We start from the raw sequence: 25885 nt of genomic DNA, 5'->3' as shown, positions 1-25885 counted from the left end.
GAGGAAAGTTGGAGGGGGGACTAAGAAGAAAAATAAAGAGGGAAAAGAAGAGAAAATAATGGGGAGAAGGCAAAGAAAGAGGGTAGTAGAGGAAGGGAAGATGATGCCAGTAAAGGACAGAGGTAAGAAAGAAGCAATTACATAATGGGATGTGATATTGCCCATGATTCTGTGGACATAAGTATCAACCTTAGATCACGGCTGAGAGTCACTGCTGGAGTTGGCCCCACATCCCTCTTCTCACTGTCACTGAGAAGCTTGATACACACCTGAGGGCCTGCTCTGTCTCAGGCATGGCTCTAACACTTACCTCCGTGCCTGGGGACTTCAGGATCTTCTGTCTAGGCCTCTGGACCACAGTGTCCAGGCATCTGTGGCCCCCTTTGGTAACAAGATGAAGTCTCCCAGGCTTGGCCCTACATCTGAGCACGAAGAACTGGATGTCAGATTTGCCCCCATCCTCTTGATCCCCTGGCTATCCTGAGGTGAAGTTCTAAGTCAGTGTTCCAGAGACTCCACTCTTCTCCCTTGCATCAGACTCACCTGAGGAGGCCCATTTAAAATGCAGATTCCAAGGATCTCCTGAATCAGAGTCTGTTGGGGAGGGAGTCTGCATTTTGACAAGTGGAAGTCATTGCTGCTGTTTGCTAAATATGTCCAGCTCCCCCTTCTGGGCACATGTGCTTCTGACCTCCTTGTAGTTGGATGAGGCCAAATGATTGGTCTGGCCAAGGAGTTATGAACAGAAATGACACGCAATACTTCGGGACTAGTCCATTTAATTGTTTCTCTGATGCCAAGAATGTAAAATTTCAAATACTCCCTGCTCCACCATGTCCTACCTACTGGTAGAGACCACCTCACCCTCATTTACTGGAATGTGCTCTCCCTCATGGGACTCACTGCTTACCAGTCCCTGTTCTGCCAGCGTACTAGCTTCCGTCTTTCCTCCGGAGACAGATGCAACCTGCTCCACTCAGTGATGTGGTCTCTAACTCTCAGACTGCTCCCTGCATGTTATTCCAGTCTTGGCAATCACCACCTTCACGGCCAGGCCATTCAGGGAATTTAACAGCAGGCAAAACACTCCAGTAGGTCTATCAGCTCTTTCTTCTTTGGAAGTTTCAAAGAATAAGTGCAAACAGAAAGCTTGGAGGATAAGTCTATTCTTTAAGATTTTATACCATTTAATGATAAGACAGCCCCTTATAGCCCACATTTTATGCAACTGGCTTTAATTTTTCCCACCTCTTCTTTTTTCTTAATTCAAAGCATAACTAACATAACAATGGCTATATTCTTTGAAGAGGTGGTTGTGGGATGAATTGGGAAAGAGGGTGGAATAAAAAAGAGCCCCGTCCATGCCAGAACATGAGAAGTGGGTGCCTCTCAAGTGGAGGGGGGAGAATTATACCCTTCTCTCGAAGGCCTCAGGGAGCAGCTGACCATAACATGATAGGAGGCTTCCTGTGGCCAGCAACACAGCAGGTGTCCTGACCTGGACCAGAGTACAGGGAACAAGGGACCAAAGATTGGGAGAAAGACTCACTTGGGAACTCATTTTCTCTATCTATAAACCTGACATGGTAGCAAAATATAACTAAAGACAATGCAGTAAAAGAATCATGATTAGCTGGAATTCCCTCCATGATCTTGACTTATAGGAAAGGCAAATCATACCAGATTGACAAATTTTTCTGAATGGCCATATTAATAATCATCAAGGATTTATTATGAACATAGAATTAATCATGAATTCGGAGTACATGAAAATATTTTTTTCCCAAATTGTGCTCCCTTCCTTGTTTCCTGCTGGAGAGTCTAGATAAGACTTTAGTTTTATCCATTTAACATCCTACCTCCTTTATTTTGGTAATAGCAACCCAAAACCTTTGGGAATCATCTCTTCTCTGTTGTTTTCATGTTGTTGGGAGAGCAAATGATGGTGCTCCCAATTTTTCTGGCCACGCAGTGACCCAATCAGACTTTCTCCTGGGATTCTGAATGCCATGTGGAGTGATGCAAAGATGGGAATGGGAAGTCAGTGGACATCGCTTGATACAGCAGCTTCCTAGTGGAGCTGGGAGTAGGTCCTGCTCCTTGGGTGGTTGGGCAACCATGCTCTTGCCTTTTTAGGTCTTCTTGCTTTAGCTCTTCCTTCAAATAAGTAAGTCACCAAATATCTTTCCAATAAACTCCTCTTTTTGCTTAAGCTGGTGTCCCAGATTGAGTTGTGTCCTCTCTCCCTTTCCTAATAGATATGTTGAAGTTCTAACCTGCAGTCCCTTGGAAGATGACCTTATTTGTACATAGAGTCTTCACAGAGGTAATACAGTAAAAATAAGGACATTAGTGTAGGTCTTGATCCCATATGGCTGATGTCCTTAGAAAAAAGGAAATTTGGACACAGATTCAGATATACTCAGAGATGGAGGATTAGAATGATGCCTCTGCAAGCCAAGGAACACCAAAGACTGCCAGCAAACCACCAAAAGCTAAGAAAAGCCAAGGAAAAAAAATCCTTCCTCTACAGGTTTCAGGGGGAGTGTGGCTCTGCTGACATCTTGACCTCAGACTTCTAGCTTCCAGAACTGTGAGACAACACATTTCCTGTTCCAAGCACCTAGCTTATGGTACTCGTTATGACAACTCCAGCTAACTAACAAAGTTGGCTTAGGTCAATCTCTTTCCAGCAAAATTTCCTGCCTCCATAAAAATGATTTTGAAAGTCAGACATGTCCTTCATAGATACTTTGTTCTAGGTAAGATTATCTTTGTTTGATTCCACATACTTTCAGATCATAGCTCAAAGTTAGAATATCCCTTCATCTACCATCCCAAAGAAAGCAATCAAGGGCTAAGTGAAGAACAGATGTTGCCCTGTCTTTGCTGTATGATTTATGATTTTTGAGACTTGGAACAGAAGTTAAGTGAAGACAAGATTTCAGGGGTTTTGGTTGGGTCTCCAATGGTACAGAAATGCAAAAGTGCAAAAGACAAGGCAAAATTAAGTATGTTATGGGACAAAAAGGTCAGTTTGAGGAAGCAGGACATCTTAGCTGCAAAGACACTTTAAACTTCCTTAGGTGGATATAGATATTTAGAGGGTCATGTTGGGAAGACAACAGAATGTGCAGAAGAAGACTTTAGAATAGATAGTCCTATTAGCGCTCAGAACATTTTTGTGAAAGTCTTTCTTGACCAGAGTGATCACCTCATTCCCACGGCATGATGAATATCTTGTGCACAATAAAATCTCCTCATGTTCATAGTCGGGGTGGGGGAGGATGGGCAAAATAGGTGAAGAAGATCAAGGGAGACCAACTTCCAATTGTAAAAAAATAAGTCATGGAGATGTAAAGTACAGCATAGTGAATACGGTCAATAACATTGCAATAACATGTATGGTGACCAATGGCAATGAGACTTATTGTGGCGATCATTCATAAAGTATGTAAGTGTCACAAATCACTGTGTTGTACATCTAAGTGATATAATATTGTATGTCAACTATACCTCAATAAAAATAGTTAGATTTAATTTTTTTAAAAAAATGATCTCTCCATGATCTGCTCGTCCAGTGTTCTCACTTTATTTGCATTACCTGAGGTTACCAGGAGCTCCTGCCATAGAGAAGTAAATAGTGATGGCAGATTTCCCTTTGAAGTTCAACCTCAAGGGGGAATACCATGGATGTCATACACATTTCACCAGTCTTTTCTCTATTTGACCTATAAGGTAGGCATGCTGGATAATGGATGCCTGAAAAATGGTTACTTGGACAGCTCATACCAGAGGGGCTCAGAGGAAGGCATCCGTGGTCTCTTGCACCGATGGTTGTCGAAAGTTACTCTTGCATGCTGTGGGGTGGTTGCATAAGCCTAAGAAAAGTCCTTTATTTCCTACTTTAAAAATCAGCAATCAGTAAAAGAAAAGAAATAATTTTATGTTATTTGAATTTGATTGGCTATGTTGGAAGGGATAGGTAAGGATGCATAGGAAAAATACCAAACTCGTGTCTTGGTATCTGTTTGACTTGAATTTCCCCTCTACATCATATCCAGCCTGATGCTGTCTAATGACAGACATACTTTGATTTTTAAGTAACATGGAGTAGAAAATATGAGATTTTTATTTGGAACTCTGATCATAGCAGCCACGTGACTGATGGGTTCAAGATTCTTACCAAGGCTTTGGCACGCGTGAGGCAGCTGCCCTAAGTAAGCCACGTCATATCCTTCTATCTTTCCTGATAACTTTATAATCTTTGCTTTCTAGCAATGAATCGAGAAAAATAAACATTCTCTTAAAGTCTGCATTCAAGAATCTAAAGTAAGTAAGTGAAAATAAACATCACTGAATAAAATGATTAATAAAAACTGAGCCCGAGTGTTAACTGAATAATGGAATTTCCTTAAAAATTCTAACCTTTGTTTACAGATCAGGAACCAGACAGAAATCAGACTGGTTACCTGTCGTAGCTGTTTTTTCATTCCTATATTTGAATTATATTACCCCTGCAAATAACAAAACTATTTATCCTTTCATGAACTGCTCCAAAACACCCCAACTAGGCAGAAGTAGCTAAATTTGCAAGCTCTCTGGAGATCAGGCAAAGCGCACTGGCTGAGTTTACTTACCGAGGGCACTCCCTGTATTATCTCATTTAGTCCTCACAGCTACTCCTGAGATAGGAACTACAAAGGCACCCGTTTTGTAGATGAGGAAACAAACACACAGAAGGCTCAGAATGTGCCCAAGATGAGTGCTGAGCTGGGATCTAATACAGGCAGTTTGACTCAAAGGCCAGGACATCAATTTCATCATTATTAATTCACTCTGCCCCCTTCCCAAAGTCCCCAAGGGATGTTTCTATTTTTTAAAAGCCACTTTAGAAACAATCAGAATCACTGAATCTCAGAACTTGTAGGATCCTCAAAATCCTGAAATCTCCAAATCCTCTCTAAAATGAAGTATTTCCAGACCTGGATTCCCAGGGACCATAGCCCATTGCCTTACTTTCTAAACTTAAGACTGTCCTGGGGCACCTGGGTGGCTCAGTGGGTTAAAGCCTCTGCCTTTGGCTCGGGTCATGATCCCAGGGTCCTGGGATCGAGCCCCACATCAGGCTCTCTTCTCATCAGAGAGTTTGCTTCGCTTCCTCTCTCTCTACCTGCCTCTCTGCCTACTTGTGATCTCTTTTCTGTTAAATAAATAAATAAAATCTTAAAGACTGTCCTGAAGTTAAGAAAGTTCCTTCCACAACTGATTCTCTGTCAACCTCCAGCTTCACCCTCTGGCTCAATTATACATTTCTATCTCAAATTCTTTTTCTGCATAATGCTCCTACAGACATCTAAGGAGAGTTTTAATTTTTTTCTGAAGTCTTACTTTCTGTAGGAAAACATACACCCAGTTGGATTCAACCCAGGTTGGTTTTGCTCACCAAGGGGTACTTGGCAATGTCTAGAGATATTTGTTGTTGTCACAACTGAGAAGGGTGATGCTATTGGCACCAGCAGGTAGAAGTCAGAGGTGCTACATGGATAAGACTGTCCCTCATTACACAAAAACAATCACTTAATTTACAACGTCCACAGTGGTGAGGTTAAGAAAGCCTGGTTTGGAAGAGGTGAGGTGCCCTAATAGCAGGGCCTCCGTTTCCTCGGCACGTGCTAGTGTGCCACTACCAATGAGAGCATAAGACTCCCATGCATCTTCTGCAGACCATAGAAGACTAGCACATTGCCTTCCGCCCTGCTCACCGTAACTTAATACAGCCTGGGGGACACCCGGCTGTGCAAGACACCCGCACTCCCTCAAAGAGCTATGATCTATGACAGGGGGTGAGAAAAGTCCACCTTACCTGATTTATAAGATCCAAAAACGTTTGCTTCGTTTACAACTATATCCCCAACGCCTCGTACAATGCTCGATAGAGGGGATGTTCACAGAATGGGTTGAATACATAATAAACCCGTAGCCACTACCATTTAAAATAAATTCCATTACAATGTGGGACCAAGTTTTTGGGATGTAAGGGTCATATTTGGTAGAGGGATGGAAAGGTTTTCTCCAACAAATGTCTTTTAAAGTGGTCACCAGAGCCTGGGTCAGGATGGTAGAGAAGAAAGTACAACCCATGTACTATAAACAGTCTGAACAAAGGCCTGGAGACAGAAATTTTATATATATATATACATATATATATAATTTATATATATTAAAAATATATATGGTATATAAATAATTTTATATTATATATTAAATATACAAATAACTATATATTTATTACTTATATAATTTTATCATATATAAATATACAAAATAAAACCATAAATTTATATCCATGTCTCCACATAGCCATATAAATGTAAAAAGAATACAAGTTAGCTGGACCACAGAGTGTTTGTAAGGAAATAGAAAAAAATATGTCTAGAAAGGCCAGCTGAAAGGCAGTGGTTCTCGGGCTGCAGCATGCAACAGTATCTCCTGGAGGCTTTGCTGAAACAGGTTGCTGGAAAATCTGGAATCAGGCCCAAGAATTCGCATTTCTGTTATGTTCCTGGGGGACGCTGCTGCTGGTGGTCTGGGGACTCTGAGAACCACTGTCTCAGAAGTTTTTGTATGCTATGCCAGGATGAGTCACCAAAAGTTTTTTGAACTGGAAAATGTCCATTGCAACCAACACTGCTGCGTGCTCCACTAAAGAAACTGAGTTACAACAAATTCAGGAGGAAGGATTGTTGGTTGACAGGCTAGGTGGGCAGTGCTCATCAGGGAAAGCAGTTTTGTCTCATCTTAGGGATGGATTTATCTGCAATATCTGTTCCTTAGACTTCCTTTGGACAAGTCCCATTCTTCTTTAATTAGAATACTTTTACAAAGCGGTTAAATGAATGCTTAAGTGACAAGTGAGGTTCCAGATGGCCTGGATTAACTAAGATGTGGCATGAGTTTTTGTAAAGAAATGTCTTATGCAAAAGCATTTCAAACTATTGCTTATAGAACTCCATCAAAATCCCCTTTGATACACCAGCCACCCGCTTCCCCAACTGCAGCCATGTGTAAATGTGTGTTCAAATTGCTTTTAAATGTCTCTGGGGACACAATTTACTTTGACAACTCTTAGAAGACAGTCATGTATTTTAAGCTCCATGCTAATCTCTTCCCCACTCGTCCTGCAATTAAGGAAAATTCTTCCTCCTCACTTCCTGCCATCCAACCACAGGGGAAGCAGAAGGAGCAAGGAGAATAACTTGGAACCTTAGATTCTCAGAATTAGAGGAGATTTGAGCAGTCTACTTTATGCCTTGATCTGGGTATCAACTCTCCCTGCCTTAACCGTTTATTAGCTCTGTGGTCTCAGGATCAGTTATCCTGATCTCCACGATTCAGTTTCCTCACATGTAATATGGGAATCACTGTGTCCACCTCCTTGTCTGACGGTGAGAATTGATGACAAAATGTTTTAAAATAGAAACTTCCTGGCACATAAATAATAAGAAATAATAGTTACTATTTTTACCTCTATTTCTTCTGATCTTTTATGTATATATCTAATATCTAAGCATATAAGTTTTTATATGTGTGTGTGTGTGTGTACGCACACACACATATACATAAATAAGTAAAAGATCAGAGGGTATATATAGATATACACACAAATATATATGAATTCAAGTAGATTCAAATGCACTTTGGAATCAGGGGCTCTAAATTATTTAACAAATAAAATGGAAGTCACTTGGTTCAACATCTCTTCGGGTAGTCAATTATAAGAAACAAAATGGTGAATGAGTTGGTCCCTAAAAGTGAATGGAAGCATTGAGACCATATTGGTTATAAGCAATGAATTTGATGATATGTAGTATCTTCTTATGGACTTAATCCAGGCCCAGTTCTCCTACCTGAAATGATCAAAGGTAACATCCTAGATGGTCACTGAGACCAAATGTCTAATCAAGATCAAATCAACTAAAGAAAGAAGTATCGAGTGCATGAGAGAAGAGATGAAGTAGCACCTGGCTGCTGAGACCCAAGTATGGCAATGGGATCAGGAAAACAAATCTTTCACCACAGACTACCCCCTCTCCCCATGGTTCCCAACAACTCATAAAGTGCAAGCTAATGGTCTTCAGGGCTTTGGACTAAGGGGATAGAGAGCTTCACTGAATCAGTAAATTTATTAGTTACAAGGGCATTTTTGCCTTTAGCAAGAAAAGCAGTGTAGTCCCAACTCTTTCATGGCTATTCCTTCCAACATTTGACAAATCACTTGGTGTCTTCGGGTCTGTTTTCTTATATGTAAAAGGGGATTAATTACATCTTAGTTTTTGTAAGAGGTTGTAATTGTGTTGGATGGCCACAAATACTTTGACCCTTCCCATCCACAAGTGGAGAGCCCGTCCCTTCCCTTGGATCTGGGCTGTCTTGTGACTGCTGCAACCAAGAGTTCATGAAAAGTATTGTATGCCGGTCCCGAGACTAATTTTTAAGAGGGCTCTTGGTTTCTTAGAGCCTCTTAAAAAAAAAAAAAAAAAAAAAAAGAGCCCTGTTAGATTTCTTACATGATTTAACATGAGATCATGTATAGAGACCTGGAAATCTATGGACAGGGAGAGGGGCCCAGCTGAGCCCAGCTTTCCAGATGACCTCACCAAAGTGCTATGCATGTGATAAATTGCCTTAGACCCTCCTAAGCTAGTCCAGTCTCCAGCTAAAGACCACCAAGAGACTTTAGCCAAGCCCAAATTCCTGGTGCACAGAACTGTGAGATCTAATAATAATACAATTGTTCAGGCCATTAAATTTGGGGGCAGATGTTATATAGATAAACACAACAAGTAAACAAGTAATATATAGTCTGGTTTAACTGTGGGGTTCACTGGCTGGATAACAGTACTCCCTCCAGTAGGGGGATCTAGCCAAACATTTTGTGGCAGAGTTCTGGATAAAGAGATTTATCTTTCTGGTTGTAGTAACTGGTTTTTTAATATTCCAGTTGCTCTGGTTCCCCTTTGAAAGAGATGGAGAAGCAGCAGAAGCTTCCCAAAAAACCCAAAACCAAAACCAAAACCAAAAACTAAAGGGCTTTTCTTATGTTCCCCAAGGGGCTTGGCAAATGGTCAGTCACCTAGAGGATCAATGAAGAAAGACCCCAACAGGGATATTCATCAGGAGCCAGGGACATAAAGGGGAGCCGAGAATGTACCCAAGAGCAGAGTGAGAACTCGGGTTCCAGGAAGAAAAAACTGTGGGGGTGGTGAGACAGGGAGAGACGCCTTTCCATCAGAGACCTGAAGGGCATCAGACTGGGCCTCTGCAGGAGCCATAACCCTCTGTGCATTTGTAGATCTAATGTTTACTGTGCTCCTCTCTGTTAAATATTCTTCTATGGCTTCGAGATCAGAAAACTTGCAAGAAGGGGAGTGTCAGCTATCTAGGAGGGGGTCTTCTTGAGCTATTATAGACTAAAGAAAAAGGAATAATCTGCCAGAACTGTCATCTGAAAACATCCTGGCAGAGCTTACTGGACACACATGAAGGTTTCCAAGGTATCCTAAGTTTAGGACATGTGTGGATTGAATTTAGGAGAGTCTGGCACCAGGCACTGGATGACTGCCCCATCCACCCTTCCAGATTCAGCTCAAGAATCCTATAACCTAGAAAGTTCTTTCTGCCCCCCCTCCAAAAAAAAAAATAGGAGAGAATTCTTTCTGTTAGAGATCTGTAATCGGTTCCCCATCTCTGGTCTGGTTTTTCATAGTTTTTTGTCTATGCCTGAGACACAGCTGCTCTCCAGTTGTACCATAATTGTCTTTCTTCTCTCTGCTACAATGACCACTATTCCTACCAGAGGTGCCATGCACTCACTGAGGGCACACTATGTGGCCAGAGGTGTATTCTATATTGTATCTAATTCCTATAGCCCCTCTCGGGTTGGGGGAGAGGCAGAGGGAGAGAAAGAGTCTTAAGCAGGCTTCATGTTCAGCACAGAGCCTGCTGCGAGCTCAATATCATGACCCTGAGATCAAGACCTGGGCCAAAATCAAGAGCCACCCAGGCACCCCTCATCCACATTTTCAATATGAGGAAACTGAGCCCCAGAGAGTTCAATCCACTCAACTAATATCAAACGGCCAGGATACAGTAAAACTGGGACTTAAACCCATTTCCACCAAAGTCCATGCTCTGGTATTACTAGTAAATAAATGGGCAAGTTGATATCAAAGCAAGCCTATTTAGGAAGAGGAAGGAGATTACGTGGCACCCTATAAGCTTTTTGAGCTGAGGACCCATGGAAAATAAGGAAAGATATTTAAATAACTTAAAGATACTCCTGACAAATAAGAGAATATACAGGAATAATAACTAAAAACCTACTGCAACAACCAAGAAATGGGAGGGGGAAAAGGAGTGAGGAGGAAGAAGATGGATTGGAAAGATATTTACGAAAATACATCTATGATTTGGCATCCAGTGGTCATGGTAGGTAAGTCAAAGATGATTTCAAAGAATTGATTTAAATGACTAAAAGATGACAAATAGATGCACCTCTGATGTACAAAGTAGAAAAGGGTATTAGTTTATGATGGAAATTTCCACTTTGGGCACACTAGAATTAAGAAGACAGACAGAAGCTTAAGGCAAGATGCTGAAGAGACAGGCAGAGATGGGACCCCAGAGTCCAGCATGGGACACAACTGCAGGAGAGATGACAGCCAGGGGTGCTGGTGAGGCTGTTGAATGGGCAAGCTCTCCAAAGGTAAAGGGGAGAGGCCCAGTGCTAGCTGGTTGAGGGGCAAACCTTGAAGGACTCTCAGTCATTCAACACAAAGGAAAAGGCAGCTACCAGTGTCTGGGAAGGCACCCACACCAACCAGTAGAAATTTGCATTTGAAAGAAAACAATAATGGAAGGACAGTGTGGCTAACATTTACTGAATCCTTACTACGTCCCATGTACGTACTAGTATATGTATACTAGTACTAGTATAACATACGTAGTATGTTCTCTGCATGCATTCCGCTATTCATTCTTCATAAACTCCAAAGAGAAGGTACTATTATTAGTACAATGTTACAGCTGAGTAGATAAAACCCAGAAAATTTAAGTAACTTCTCAAGATTAGACAACTGATAACTACTCAAGCCGGGATTGAATCCAGGCTGTCTAACATCCCAAGCCTCGTCCTTAATTGTTTGCTACATTGCACATTCTAGAAGGGTAGAAAAATGAACACTGAAGTCTGTCCAAGCAACCACAAATCACATCTCAGAGCATCAGCTAAATGTGCCTGGAGCAGCTACTGGGGACTGATCAGAAGAGCACAGGACAGGTGAGCTGGAGGATGACTCTCAAGGAGCTTCTAGTCTAGGCTGAGAAGGACCTAAACCAATGATTAAGGTAAGTGATAATTGATATTTAACATTCTGTGGGCACTCAGGAAGAAACAACAAATCTTGGGAATGAATCCTGGCCAGTTGGTAGAGAAAGTGACATATTTTGCCTGAATAGTAAAAAGTAAGAGTTCATCAGGAAAGAAAAGGAATGTAAGACACAGGCAGCAACACGGGGCTATGAGGAAGCATATACTCAGGATATGATAATGGATCACTCGTGGCTGGGAGCTGAGGTAGGAAAAACAGACTGAGGACATGTTGGGTAAAGCACTGAAAGACAAGATAAGAATTTAGCCTAGAGTTGATGTTACTGAGAAACCTCTGGGACTTTGCACGTGCTGTTTTCTGGAAACTTCTTTCCTCATGCCTCCTCTTCTTTCCTTTACCTACTGACATGTGCATATTCCACAGATCCCAGCCTCACCGTTACTTCCTCCTAGAGCTTCCCCTGCTTTGGAGGCCAAGTTCTCCTTGAGTTCAATGGCCACCATTTTACCATAATTCCCTACTGACTACCAGTATTCCCCTCTAGACTGAAAGCTCTGTGATTCAGAGCTTTTTCTGGCTGTTCACCACTGCACTTCCACTGCTCTGCTCAGCTCCTAGCAATTAGCAAGTGCTCAAGGCATATTTGATGAAATGAATATAAAAATAAGAGTTCATATCCTCTAGCATGAGATTCACTCAACAAATATGACTATTCTGTACAAAGCATGAACCAGGCCTTGGAGAGTATGTGAGAAGGGGAAACACAATACATTTTCCTTACAGAAGCCTGTTTCAATCTCATTGGGAAAACAAAAGTAACTGTGTGACACAAGTTCACAATGACAGCCACTTTTCACGTACATGTTATAAAGCTGAGTGGTGCTACCGGAGAGCCTGAAGACGTGCGGACATGTTTCTCTCCAGCACAGGATGAAATACACAACCTTTGAGTCAGAATCATGTGTTTAACAAGTAAACCTGTTTTAAAAGAAAACCTGTGACTAAGAAATGGTTGGAATAGTTTTTGCAGATAAAACTCATCAAGTTCTTGGGCTGCCAAGGGAAAGGGCGGCAATTTGGTATCAACGAGGAGATCTTGCAATGCTGTAGGGAATAGTACACTGGGTGAAGGGGAGTCACATTTGATGCCAAATACAGGACAAAGTACAGCACTGATGAGGGAAAGGGGATCAAAATGGTAAAAAGTCCAAGAAGTTTGGCCTATGAAGCCAGTGGAAGGATCTAGGGATGTTTGGCCTAAAACAAGAAGGGGAGGGAATAGCAAACCTTTGTCATGTTGTGGAGGCTCCATAAAGATATCTGCATGTCCCTCAACCAGCTTAACAGAAGCTGATGTCTGCTACTCTTGTCTGCCTGGAGGGAACTGGTGTTCTCCCATGCCATACACTTCAGGTAAACCTGACAGGCACGTCGCCTCACCTCCGCCCAGCAACCGGGTGTATCGTCCCACCAGGGTGATTAGTCAAGACAAGTGTGACTCAAGCAAAGGCTGCCAAAGTTCTTCCATGAGAAAGATCATTTGGGTTTCTGCTCTTGCAGACTCATGAGTAAAGGATGGTTTAAGACTCATTTTTCTAACCCCAGTCTAAGACTGAATCCAATAAGAACACAGCATAGGGACAGAGAGGACAGATAGAAAGACAAGAATACAGAGAAATGTACAGAGAAGGAGAGGGAGACAGAGAGAATGAGAAGGAAGAGACAGAAGAAAGAAGAAAAGGCAGACACAAGCAGGAGAAGGTGACAGAGACAGACGGGGAGAGCGAGTCTAGATGGCATTGTTCAAACCCTCCTCAGAGCCATGCCTGACGCCAGACTTTTTAGCTAACCGAACCAATCAATTTATTTTCTGTCACACGCTGCTGAAAAAGATCTTACTAATATATCAATTGAGAAGCAATTTGGTCAAAACGCTACATTCAGAAAATTCACTGGGATATATACAGGGAAAGCCCTTTTCAAAGATTTATTTAAAATATAAATCCGTTTGAGTAAACTAAAAATATATTCACTGAAGTCTGCTTCTTGCATATAAAATGACTAGTTACAAAAGGGAGCTACTAGTTACAGTGGTTACCTCTGGAGTTTTCAGCTGTGGAAGTGCAGAGGGAAAATGGAGACCTTTTTATGTTCTTACTTGTAAACTGATGGCATTTTTTTTTTTTTTTAACAATGCCCAGGTATTACTGTCATGCTTGTTTAAAACTGTGATGATTAGAAAAGAGGCTGCTGCAGGGGGTCAGGTGAAAGGTCATGACCTGGGGCGGGACCAAGGAAGATGGATGGGAGGGTCAGAGGGAATTAGAGGGTGCTGACCCTAGGAGATGGTAAGGGCTTCCACCGGGGGTGAATCCAGGGCCTCTTGTGGGAAAGTAGAGGGGACACGTTGGCCAGAAGATGTCTGTGCTCTCTGCCTTGCTCAGCCCTCAGAGGGAACTCTTAGCCTAATGTCAGAATGTTCTCAGTGACTTGAGATTGTGTTGGTCTAAGGAGCACTTTCAGCCAAAGGCTATTATGGATACTCCTACATTCAAGAAATGTCAAGATCTAGCAAAGGGAAAACTGAAGCTTAAAACTTGTATTTTAGAAGTTAGCAACAGTGATGTCTCCCGACCCATTATCAGTTAGATAATCTAACTGATTATCCAGTCTGGCCAGGACCACTCCCAACTTGGCTCCCGCCTCCCCCCGGTTGCCCACCCCCCTACCCCCACGGCCATATAACTCTAGTTATTGGTTTGGTGCAATTTCATTCATAGTCAATCTCTCTCTCTTTCTGTCTCTACCCGTCTCACACTCACTCATGTACACCTAGATACAAAGATCTCTATATTTATTTTACAGAAGTGGAATTATTCTGAACATTGAAATCTGATACTTGTTGTTTTTGTTTCTGTTTTTGTTTTTTCCAAATAACACACCAGAGGTCTCTTTCCAGGTCAACACACATAACTATTTCCCATGGATTTTAGTGGCTGGATTAGAACCAGTACTCTATGACAAATAGTTGGTTTTCATTCATCACAGAACCTCAAATTAAAAACAATCAACTGTACTATAATGCTTTTAATGCAGTTTTCTGGTCTCCCATGACCCATACTATATGACGTATATAGTTTAATTATGCTTCAGAAATGATTTTTAACAAGGCAATAACTTTCATTAATAGGATTCAATTCTCAAAGCCCCAGGAAACACAGTGGATGGAGCACTGCAGTTGGGAAAAAAACATTTTATAATATTAATGGAGTCCTACATCTTGCTTTGATCTAAAGGTCTGCCATCTCAGTAGAATTAAGAATCATAGTCAGCATTCTTGCCTGGGAAGCACTACCCTAGATCAGTTGTCTCCATAGACTCAGGGTAGTTCCAGAGAGGAAGACAAAACATTTTGCCAGGAATCACATCTCACTGACACACTCACTCTGTGCTCTGGCTCAGCCCAGTCCAACCCAGACTAACTGTCAGCTGGGAGGGACACAGAAAAACAGAAGTTAGGGCACCTGGGTGGCTCAGTGGGTTAAAGCCTCTGCCTTCATCTCAGGTCATGATCCCAGGGTCCTGGGATCGAGCCCCACGTCGGACTCTCTGCTCTTCGGGGAGCCTCTCTCTCTGCCTGCCTCTCTGCCTACTTGTGATCTCTGTCTGTCAAATAAATAAACAAACAAACAAACATAAGTTAGATGATAAATAAAAGCGTACTCTTCCAGGCTAAGTTGTCATGTTGTCATGTTCAGGGCGGACCTTCCAGCACAACGAGAATATTGGTATAGAGACAAGAGATGCTAGAGACAGTTGGCAAATTTCCCAGGCTCCTTGAGGAAAATGAACCAAATAAAACCATCTGACTGCATCTTATTTATGGCACTGGAGGTTTTGATGTCCACTATCAGAGAAGGAACTGGAACTAACGGTGGCACAAAAAGAGGATTTTTAAGAGAATCGCCTCAAAAAGAGAGTGTACTGAATACTCTATTTTTTTGAACAGTGTTTTCCAAATACCCAAATCAGTATTTATGTAATTACTAGTCGATTGTTAATTTCCCCATTAAAGGGGGGGGGGAGTTCCATGAGGGCAGGACCCTGTCCTTATTCATATCCTTGCACTTTCTCCCCTCAGGGAAGATATTCCACATATGAGTGCGATATAAGAAAGAAAACAAAACAAAAAAAAGAAGAAAAAACCCCTAAGACTCTTAAATACAGAGAACAAATAAGGAGTTGCCAGAGGGGAAGTGGGGGGCAGCGATGGGTGAAATAGACAAAGAAGAATAAGGGGTATAAACTTCCAGTTACAAAATGAATAAATCACAGAGATGAAAAATACAGCACAGGGAATATAGTCAATAAAATTGTAATAACATTGTACGGTGACAGATGGTCACTACACTTATCCCGGTGAGCATTAAATAATACACAGAATTGTTGAAGCACTGTGTGTACACTTGAAAGTACTATAACATGACATATTAATTATACTTCATTAAAAATGTACACATGCACAAAATTAAAGAATTGATTTGAATCACAATTGCACTAAATTTTACAAAGCAGAACTGGTTTGATGGAGTCAGAGACAGCCTCTGGAAGGAGGAAAGGATTGAGCTAAAATCTGAAAAACAGGCAGGAAAGGAGGGGGCAAAGGAGCTTTCCAGGCAGAGGGCGGAGCTAAGGGCCTGGGATGGCTGAGCACAGAGCACTGAAGAGAGAAAGGAGGCCAAGACAGCTTGCAGCCCAGAGAGTGAGACCGGTGAAGGGCATTAAGTGAGGCTCGGGACAGAGAAGCAGACAGATGGCACAAAACCCTACAGGCCAAGGAGTCTGGTCTTGATCCTCAGTGATGATAGCCATTGAAGGGTTTCAGGCAAAGAAGCAACAAGATCAGAGTTGCATGGTTGACTCTGGCAATGAGCTCTTACAAGGTATGAGCAGACTGGAGGAGGATAAAGTAGATGTGGGGAGAACAATCAGGAGGTTGCAGAGGTGGCTTATGCAAGAGATGACATTAGTTTGCACTAGGATAATAAAGATGGGGAGAAACAGAGTTGGATCTGTTTAGGAAGGAAAATCAGTAGGTCTTACTATTTAAATGCAGGGGATAAGGAAAGGCCACATTAAGAACAACTACCTGATTCCTGGATGATGCATCTGCTGGAGCAGCTATTCCCTGAAGAGGTCCAAGTTCCGTAAGAAGGATCATGAGGTGCACGGACAGTTGCAGGAAACTGAAATCAACATCCACTAGCATTGTCGACGGTGCCTAGCTGGGCCGGTGCTATGCCTTCGGGGGACTATCTCACTTAATCCTAACTGCAATTCTATAAAATAGATGCTATTGCCCCCATTTTTAGAGATGAGAAAACTGAGACTCAGAAAAGCTTAGTAACTTGCCACCATTCTTAGAGCTGAACATTGGCAGAGGTGGGATTTGAACCCAAATCTCTTCAGTCCTACAGCAGATGGTTCTTAACGACCAGCCCATCCTGCTTCATGACAGCTCCCGCCTACTCGGGGAAAATGTCATGATTTCAAAAGAACCTGACAGTTAATCTGGAACTCTGAAGCCAAATCTCCCTAGGGAAACTTCAGTCCTTCCCTCAGGACCGCTCAGAGTAAATTTTCCATATCAGGGAGATGATTCTTCACGCCCCCTACCCCAATTCTTCACTCCCTATTCAGCTCCTTTTCTTCCCCTTGCTTTTGCCCCAAACTGAAGGTTACCTCCAGGTGCCACGATCCCCCCAGCTTTGCCTTCTCCAAGTTCCTGTAACATGTCCCGTCTTGGCACTCATTTTGGCAATGATCACATGCAGGCTAGCCTGTAAGATTTCCATGCATTTTCTACTCCCTGGCATTTCATTTTTTTTTTTTTCATGCTGATTTCCATGTATAGACTGACTGTCTTCAGGTCTTTCATGGACTGAAGTCAGATTGTTCTAAATAAGCTGATAAACACAAATTTCAAACGATGAGAGGCTATGGGTCTGACTGCCAGCCAGCAGCTCAGATTTACCAATGTCACTGTCCATAGCTAGAGAGTTTCATCATATGCGCACTTAACTTTAGCACATTGAACTATGTGTTCTTGGTAGAGCAAGAGAGAGAAAGAACTCACATAATTTAAACAGAGCTGGCCATTACACTCGCCATTCCAGCCAATAAGCACCTGTCCCATGGGACAGGAGATGAAACCGGTGTTCCTGCAGCTGCTTTCAGGCCCCTCAGGACCTTCCCCAGAGTGAGTAATTCCTTGGGCAGATTCTGATTTTCGTGTTTAAAGACACATATTTTGGATACATCATAATCTCTAATTTTAGTCAACTGCTTTTCCTATCACACAATTAAAGAAACAGCGACCTATCCCTAGACCAGAAGAAAAACTGGGTTTCTTGGACTCTTCCAGAGACAGAAAAAGTTTGTCTCTGCTCATTTTGATAACATGCGACTCGCACACCACACCTTCTTTTGGGAGATACCCCTAAGATACAGATACCATGGTGGTGGCCTATGATCCTAGAATCATCTGAGCTTTAAATTGCACTCTGCTTTTACTACTGAATACAAGCACGCAGGAACTCATACAACTGACAAATGTATATCTCAAACAAATAAGGCAAAGATGGAAATCATTAGGCCTCCCGAAGTCAAATGTGAAGAAAAAGAACAAAATCTGCATGCTAGCCCCGCATCCCCCAAACAAGAAAATATTCGAGATTTTATAATTAACTTTCTGGAAAAGATTCCCCAAGTTGCATGCACATAAAATCATAATACAGACACATTTTGGGGGGAGGAGGTAATGTTTAAACATCAGACTATCATTCTGAACCAGCCCTGCTACCTACAGGGCTGGTGTATTGATTCTTACTCCCTCCGAGTTTTGATCACACCATCAGTATAAAATGTAGAGCTTGAGGGTGGGTCTGATTTCCACGCATTAGCCACCTGTCACTGGCTAGATTGCGAGCTCCCCGCAGGCAGGTTCTAAGCCTTTCAAATCTCTGTGTCTGCAGGACCTGAGAAAGGGCCTGACTGAAAAGGAGCCCTCTGCAGAGACTGGAGGGCGGGGGACCCCGTGAGTAGCCAGATTTCTCTCTCTGAGATTCATCCCTTCTAATGAACTAGGGAAGAAAGAAAGGTGTGGTCCAATATCCATCAGGTCCTTGCCCCTAGCATGGAGCTCTGCTGTGCCCATTGCTCTGCCCTTACCGATCCAGAGAAATGCAGCACAGGTGAAAAATTGATGCTGTCGTGAGCAGGACGTCTAGAGATGTCCGGACGAGACAAAACATCTCCCCATAAATCCAGATGTCTTGAACCAGCTCAATGGCACCAAAGGGCATCACCAGCACCGAAACCAGCAGATCCACGAAGGCGAGAGAGACAATGAAATAATTGGTTTTTATCTTCCTGTGAGTGAAAGCAGGGGGAGGGACAAAGGAAAAGGGGGGAGAAAGGAGCACAAGAGAGGAAAAAAAAGGAGAGGGAAACAAAGAAGAGAGAGAGACAAGGCGGGGAAAAGTCAACTGTGCAATGCATTCTGGTAGATTCCCTCTCCTTCCTGTCACACGGCATGCACGGTCCAACCACCCAACTTTTCCAGACCCTCTTGCCCTCTTGCACCAAAATCCCTCCATCTTCTTCCCTGAGGCCACGCAGGCTTGATTTGAGCTCCCCCATGCATGGAACCCCTCCTGAGGGCCTAAGGAGGAGAAGGTTGTCCTCTCTCCCCACCTGCCCTTCCATTTAGGCCATGGCCTGGTTATTCTCAGGGAACCCTCCCAAAAAGCCTTCCTCACAAACAGTGTCAAATTCCACTGTATTCCACTCTGAGCCTGACTACTATGTGTCTCGTGTTTGTGACACTGGTCAGAATCATGCTTTTACACTTTCTTGGCATCATCCCTGGATTCGTGCATGCCTTGCTTAGAAAGGAAGGCCACAGGTCAGGCAGGACCACATCTTTTATGTCCCTTTATGGCCTGGAGGCTCTCGATCTAGGGTGAAGCCTAGAATCACCTGGTGAATTTTTATAAATATCAATGCCCACGTCTCTCCCCAGATCACTTAGTTCAGAGACTTTGGGTAATGAGCCCACCCACACACCAACACCCAAGGGTTTCAGATAAAATAGAGGACTCCTAGTTAAATTTCAATTTCAAATAAACAATGAATAACTACTTACTCTAAGTATGGTCCAAATACTACATGGGACATACTTATACTACACATTAGTAATTATCAAAAGGTCTTCAAGTGATTTTAATTGCAGTTGGGTTGAGACTCATGCAGTGCAAAGAGCAGAAGACACAGGTGTAAGATTAGTCACTGGGCAGCCACCTCTTTTCTGAACCACTGATAAACCTGGGAGGTTAGATTAGATATGAGGTGTGTGTGTGTGTGTGTGTGTGTGTGTGTGTGTATCTCACACCTATTACCAACCCCCTGCCAAAACCCTAAGCTGAACACAGGGCTTACACTGGTTATGTTAGTCATGGGGAATTATGTGTCATCTATTCCCTGCTCTATTTCACAATATCATTTCCCTTTCATAATTACAATTGTAATGGAATTCATAGGTCAGATCCCAACTGTCCAGGGAGAGCCTAGCCTAGAACTCTACCCCAGTTTTCTCCTGAGGTTCCCCTCCTGCTACTCACCTGAGCTGCCTGTCTCTGCACACAGCCACCATCACCAGCAGGTTCCCCAAGATGGCCATCAGGATAACTGCTGACAGAAACGTGAGCAGCACGACCTTCTCCACTGACCCAAAACCCTCCTTGGAACTGGAAGACACACATGCGTGGACACACACACACACACACACAGAATTAAAGGAAACCCTGAGACATGGGAAAGAAAATCTTTTCCCTCATTTATCTTCAGGAAGGTAACTTTAACATCAGCTGCTGTAATACACTTATTGTGCACCCCTTGTATGCCAACGTCTGTACCTGTCAGTTTACATGTTATACTAGTTAACTCCTCCATTAAGCGGAGGAGGCTCAGAGAGGGGAATTAACTACCCTAAAACTGCACAGTTATTCCCCATCAGAGTGCATGTGATTTTCCTTCAGATCACTTACCTCAGTTGTGCTCGGAAATGTATTTTGTTGATTCCTGTTTTGTGCACTTCCCCAGCTAGAGTGTAAGCTCCATGAGGCGGAGCCCTTGTCTGTATGATCCACTGATCAATTCAAATACAATGTATCACTCACATTTGTCAGATGAAGGAAAGATGGCATTGGATGAATGAATGACAGTAACTTGAACCAGGGTCTGCATGAATACAAGGGCCACCCCGTCTCCAGAACCCTGTCCCTGCCCATGTAGAAGCTGCTGAGTATAGGCGGGTTGTCTAAGGGAGAGGTCATGGCTTGAAGATTATTCTAACAAAGTTGACCTGAATAAACAGATCTCTCATTTGGGGAAATCCATCGCAAAGACAGCAGCCAATCAATATGCCCAGGGGTTCCTTTCACTTCCCTGAATCCTATTTCTTTTGGTGCCCAACATCACAGCTCAAATCTGTGTTCTTGTCAATTTCAGCATCTGAGTTGGTCCTATAAACCCTGCCCTCCGAGTGTAACTCAGCATTTTCTTTTATTAATTTGGAAGCGAGTGTCCCCAATAATGAAAGCACAAAATCTGCAGGTTACTAAGAAGTTATAAGAAAAAGGTTTATTTACTTTTTTAGTTTTATTTTATTTTTTCAGTGTTCCAAGTTTCATGGTTTATACACCACATCCAGTGTTCCATGTAATATGTGCCCTCCTTAATACCCACCACCAGGATTACCCATCTCCCCACACCCCCCTCCAAAACCCTGTTTGTTTCTCAGAGTCCACAGTCCCTCAGGGTTTGTCTTCCCCTCTGATTTCGCCCAATTCACTTTTCCTTTCCTTCTCCTAATGTCCTCCATGTTATTCCTTATGCTCTACAAGTAAGTAAAACCATATGATAATTGATTTTCCCTGCTTGACTTATTTCACTCAAAAAACGGGCAGAAGACATGAACAGACAGTTCTCCAAAGAAGACATAAAAATGCCTATCAGACACATGAAAAAATGTTCATCATCATTAGCCATCAGGGAGATTCAAATAAAAACTACATTGAGATATCACCTTACACCAGTTAAAATGGCCAAAATCAACAAGACAGGAAACAACAAGTGTTGGAGAGGATGTGGAGAAAGGAGAACCCTCTTACACTCTTGGTGGGAATGCAAGTTAGTGCAGCTACTTTGGAAAACAGTATGGAAATTCCTTAAGAAATTAAAAATAGAGCTACCCTATGACCCTGCAATTGCACTACTGGGTATTTACCCCAAAGATACAGATGTAGTGAAAAGAAGGGGCACATGCACCCCAATGTTCATAGCAGCAATGGCCACAGTCGCCAAACTGTAGAAAGAGCCAAGATGCCCTTCAACAGATGAATGGATGAAGAAGATATGGTCTATATATACAACAGATTATTACATCTCCATCAGAAAGGATAAATACCCAACTTTTATAAAAGTTTTATTTTTAATAGAGTAGTAATAAAATTTTCTTCTTTAATGAAGTTTCAAAAGGATCTCAAAACTTCCAGACCCAAACCCTACATTACAATATAGAGAAATTGAGGCCAAGAGGGGAGAACTGAACTGTCAAAATATATTACTGTCTGGTTTGGGAGAAGCTGCTTGTCCTGTGAGCCCACCACTGGAAACACAGGGTCCCAAGATGGAAGAAACAGCTGTCTTTACTGAGCTACTTCGACTGAAAACCAAGCAGTGCTGGCCCCAGATAGCAGCAGCCCACCATGTTCTAGCTCTGGCCCCATCCAATTTTTTTTTCCATTAGGCATGGAAGACAAGGGGCCAATTGGAATAAGGAGCCAGCATTGCAGTGGCTGGAAAACCAGCAACTTCCTCCACTCTGCTGACAAGTGTTGTGACTGACTGATTGAAGTTGTTATAGCTAAGGGTTCAGGAAAAGAAATTCAACCTATGTTCATCCAAATCACTCTTCCAACTTAAGTTCCAACTACCATGTTAACAAATACTGGACAGGGACGATTTAATTCAGGAGGAAAAGGCTTCGAGAGAGTGATATGGCTACCCGGAACTAATCTGATCTTAGGCCATGTGAATGCAGGTGAAGTGTCTATCCAAGGAGGTAACAGTGGTTTTTTCCCTTGTCCTTCTCTGAGGTTCTGACTGAGAGCCCTTTCGAAACATGCCCAGCACCCCCTCCCTCCCCTCACCCTCACTCAGAGTCTCTGTACTTGCTGTGCCTTCCTCCTGGAATGCTTCTTCAGTGGCTGCCTTCTTCTTGTCCTTCAGGTCTCAGAGTAAAGTTAGTCCCTATTTAATGGCCACAGCCAACAAACATTGTGCATTTTCTTTATAGCACTTGTTATCTGAAATGACTTCTGTTGTTGATTATTATCACAGAATGACTTTGATTCTCTTTTCACTGTAATTCCCAGATCCTAGCACAGTGTCTAATCTGCAAATTGTGTGTACAGGTATGGGTAGTACATGGGAAGCACTCAATTATTTCCTAATATAGTGAAAGAAAGACAATGTATTCATAACAGTGAAGTTTATTTGTCAACGTCTTTGAAGACTGGCTGTAGGTACAAAGGTTTTGTCTAGAGAAGACGGGCAGAGAGACACAGAAGCCATTTTTAAATAACTGAAGCCCTGTCATTTGAAATAAGAGTAGATTTATGCATTCATTCATTCCACACTATTTTCTGACACCTACTCTCATTAGGCATTGTTGTTTATCTTCTAGAAGCAGAGAAATGCAAAACAGAACAGACAATGAACAGATAAATGAGAAACTGTGTGAAGTATCAGCCAGCGATACATACTATGGTAAAAAATCTAGGAGGGAGTGGAGGACAGGACTCCCAGAGGGGGAGGAAAGACTGGCTATTTAATAGGAGTCATCTGAGAAGGCACTGTGATAGGGTTGTAGCAACTGGTGTCCTGCAGGCTACGGAACTAAGTGGGACCAATGGTCAGGCTGGAAGCAGTGGTTCTCGACTTTGGTTACACATTAAGACAAATACCTTATGATTTCACTCACACGTGGAATTTAAGAGACAAAACATAGGGGAAGGGAAGGAGAAAGAAAATAAGACAAAAACAGAGAGAGAGGCAAACCAGAAGAGACTCCTAACTCTAGAGAACAAACTAAGGGATGCTGGAGCGGAGTAGGAGGGGTGATGGGATAACTGGATGACAGGCACTGAGGAGGGCCACTTGATATAATGAGCACTGGGTGTTATGTGCAACTGACGAATCACTAAATTCCACCCGAAACTAAGAACACACTATATGTTAATTATAAATGAATTTAAATAAGACATTTTTTTAATCACCTATGGAGCCTTCACAAATGCCAATGTATGAGCTCCAATCTCAGAGACAAGGATTTAATTGGTCTGGGTTTTGCAGCCTAAATATTGGAATTTTTAAAAGCTCTCAAGTGATTCTGATGGGCAACCAAGGTTAGGAGTCACTGCTAGAGAAAGGTAAGATTTAGTAACAAATAGTAAGAATTTTCTACAACTAGAGGATGGTCAGCAACATTCTCCTGGTCTTGTTTTGAACTCGCCACCTCAGGAGGGAAATGTTTAAGAATACCTCGATGTCAATAAGCTACCACTGCACACCCATTACGATGGCTATTATAAAAATAAAACTGAGAAATGATCAGTGTTGATAACCACGTGGATTCTGTGGAGTTATGTGTATTTTATCACAATAAAAAAAGGTTACACTGATGACCACATACCAGGATATTGTATAAGCCTCCTGTGTTAGAGGCAGGTTGAACTGGCTGATCTTTGGTTGTTTTCTTGCCTATGGACAATGATCTGAACATACTCTTAGAGCATGAATTCTTCATCAACCACATCATTAGAACCAACACCCCTGTACTGCCTTTCCTCTTGTAGGAGAAAAAGCCAGACTGAAGATATGTGGTGAACACCTCTGGCATCAGAGAATTTCATTTCAAAACAAAAGGGTATGTCAGGGTCAGAGAATCCCAAGTTATGTGTTATGGTTCATTTGTGGCCTCCAATTAGGAGCTTAAACTTTAAACTGTGAGTGACAAGCAAAATTTAAATCATGGAAGGAGCTTTTCTAATTAAACAGAACTGTCCACTGAACTAAATGTAAGTCCAGTAAGGATAATTAAAATAAATTAGGAACCACTTCAGCAAAATCCAAGTTAGATCCTTGGGTTACCTCTGACAGCCTTCAACCACTCGGTCAGCCATGACCAGGCAGTCCTCCTCTGGCCAAAGAGCTGTCCACTCCACTAAACTGGTTCTTGGATAGCCGTCCTTATGAGAAATTTTCCTTTCTCTTCTTTTTTTAATATTTATTTATTTTAGAGGCACAGGGGGGAGGGCCAGAGGGAGAAGGCAAATGAGAATCTCAAGGAGACTCCCTGCTGAGTGCAGAGCCCAACTCAGGGCTCGATCCCATGACCCTGAGATCATAACCCGAGCTGAAACCAAGAGTCCGATGCTTAACCCAGCTGTGCCACTCAAGCATCCCTCCTTTCTCTTCCTCTTTGCTTTCTTCAGTGATCTCTTGATCTATTAATAAAGAAACCACAAACTTGTTAGCTCTGTGTACCATTTTCTCTGTTCTTAATAGAAGAAAATGTATGACAATAATTCTGGTTAAATTTCCATATAAGTTAGTGTATGTGAAAATGGATTATAAATGACCAAGTCTAATATAAATAAGTAATCATTGCTATTAATATCAGAACTCCATATAGGGACAATAGTTAAGAAAGTTTTAGGTTTGTAACCTCATCCAGAACCATTGTTTTCAAGGTCACACACACGCAGAATACACTTTCTAAGGAGTCAAGAACACTTTTCTCTTTTTTGGCACCGGCCATGTTAATAACAGCTATGTAACTTCAAAGAAGTCACTAACCTTCTCTGAGTCTTAGTTTCTTCATGGATCAATTTAGAAAGTTAGAGTAAATCTCTCGTTTATCAAATATGTATTGATTGCCAACCATATGCCAAGCATTGTGCTAAGCACTGGGATACCACAGTACAGAAGGTGACCAAGACTCTCCCTTCACAGAGTTTACATTATTAATGGACAAAGACAATAAGCAAGTGCATAGCTAAAGAAATATAATTGGTGATCAGTACTTCAAAGTGACCCTCTCAAACTTTAATGTTCCCGTGAATCTACTGGGGATCTTGTTAAAATGCAATTCTGATTCTTTTGGTCTGGGATGGGAACCAGGGTTCTGCATTTCCCACAAGCACACAAAGAGCATCCCGGATGCCCATATGCTGCTGGTTCATGACTCACACTTGGGGTCGTAAAGTCATCACAGGCATTGACAGGACAGTGGATAGAAAACAACTCACTCAGAGGGAAACTCCAGGTAATCAGGGAACATGGGAAGTGACACTCAGCTGAATTCT

The 25885-nt window shown here is 42.3% G+C and overlaps 1 protein-coding gene across 11 annotated transcripts in view; it reads right to left on the bottom strand.

Annotated features, from left to right (window-relative positions):
* The window catches only part of HTR4 (5-hydroxytryptamine receptor 4), a 188683-nt gene that overhangs the window by 64645 nt on the left and 98153 nt on the right, over positions 1-25885 (bottom strand). For 10 of the 11 annotated variants that reach the window (XM_046000614.1, XM_046000618.1, XM_046000616.1 and 7 more), the window contains exons 3-4: positions 20075-20200; positions 18624-18824 (exon numbers count right to left, since the gene is read on the bottom strand). In XM_046000614.1, coding sequence (XP_045856570.1) covers positions 18624-18824; positions 20075-20200 — 327 coding nt within the window. Of the gene's footprint in view, positions 1-16542; positions 16640-18623; positions 18825-20074; positions 20201-25885 lie in introns of those variants that run through there. The other variant, XM_046000623.1, reaches the window with a different exon arrangement.

This window comes from Meles meles, chromosome 3 (genome assembly GCF_922984935.1).
Source record: "Meles meles chromosome 3, mMelMel3.1 paternal haplotype, whole genome shotgun sequence".
Taxonomy (NCBI): domain Eukaryota; kingdom Metazoa; phylum Chordata; class Mammalia; order Carnivora; family Mustelidae; genus Meles; species Meles meles.
The sequence above is the reverse complement of the archived record's forward strand: the minus strand, read 5'-3'. Positions and strand labels throughout refer to the sequence as shown.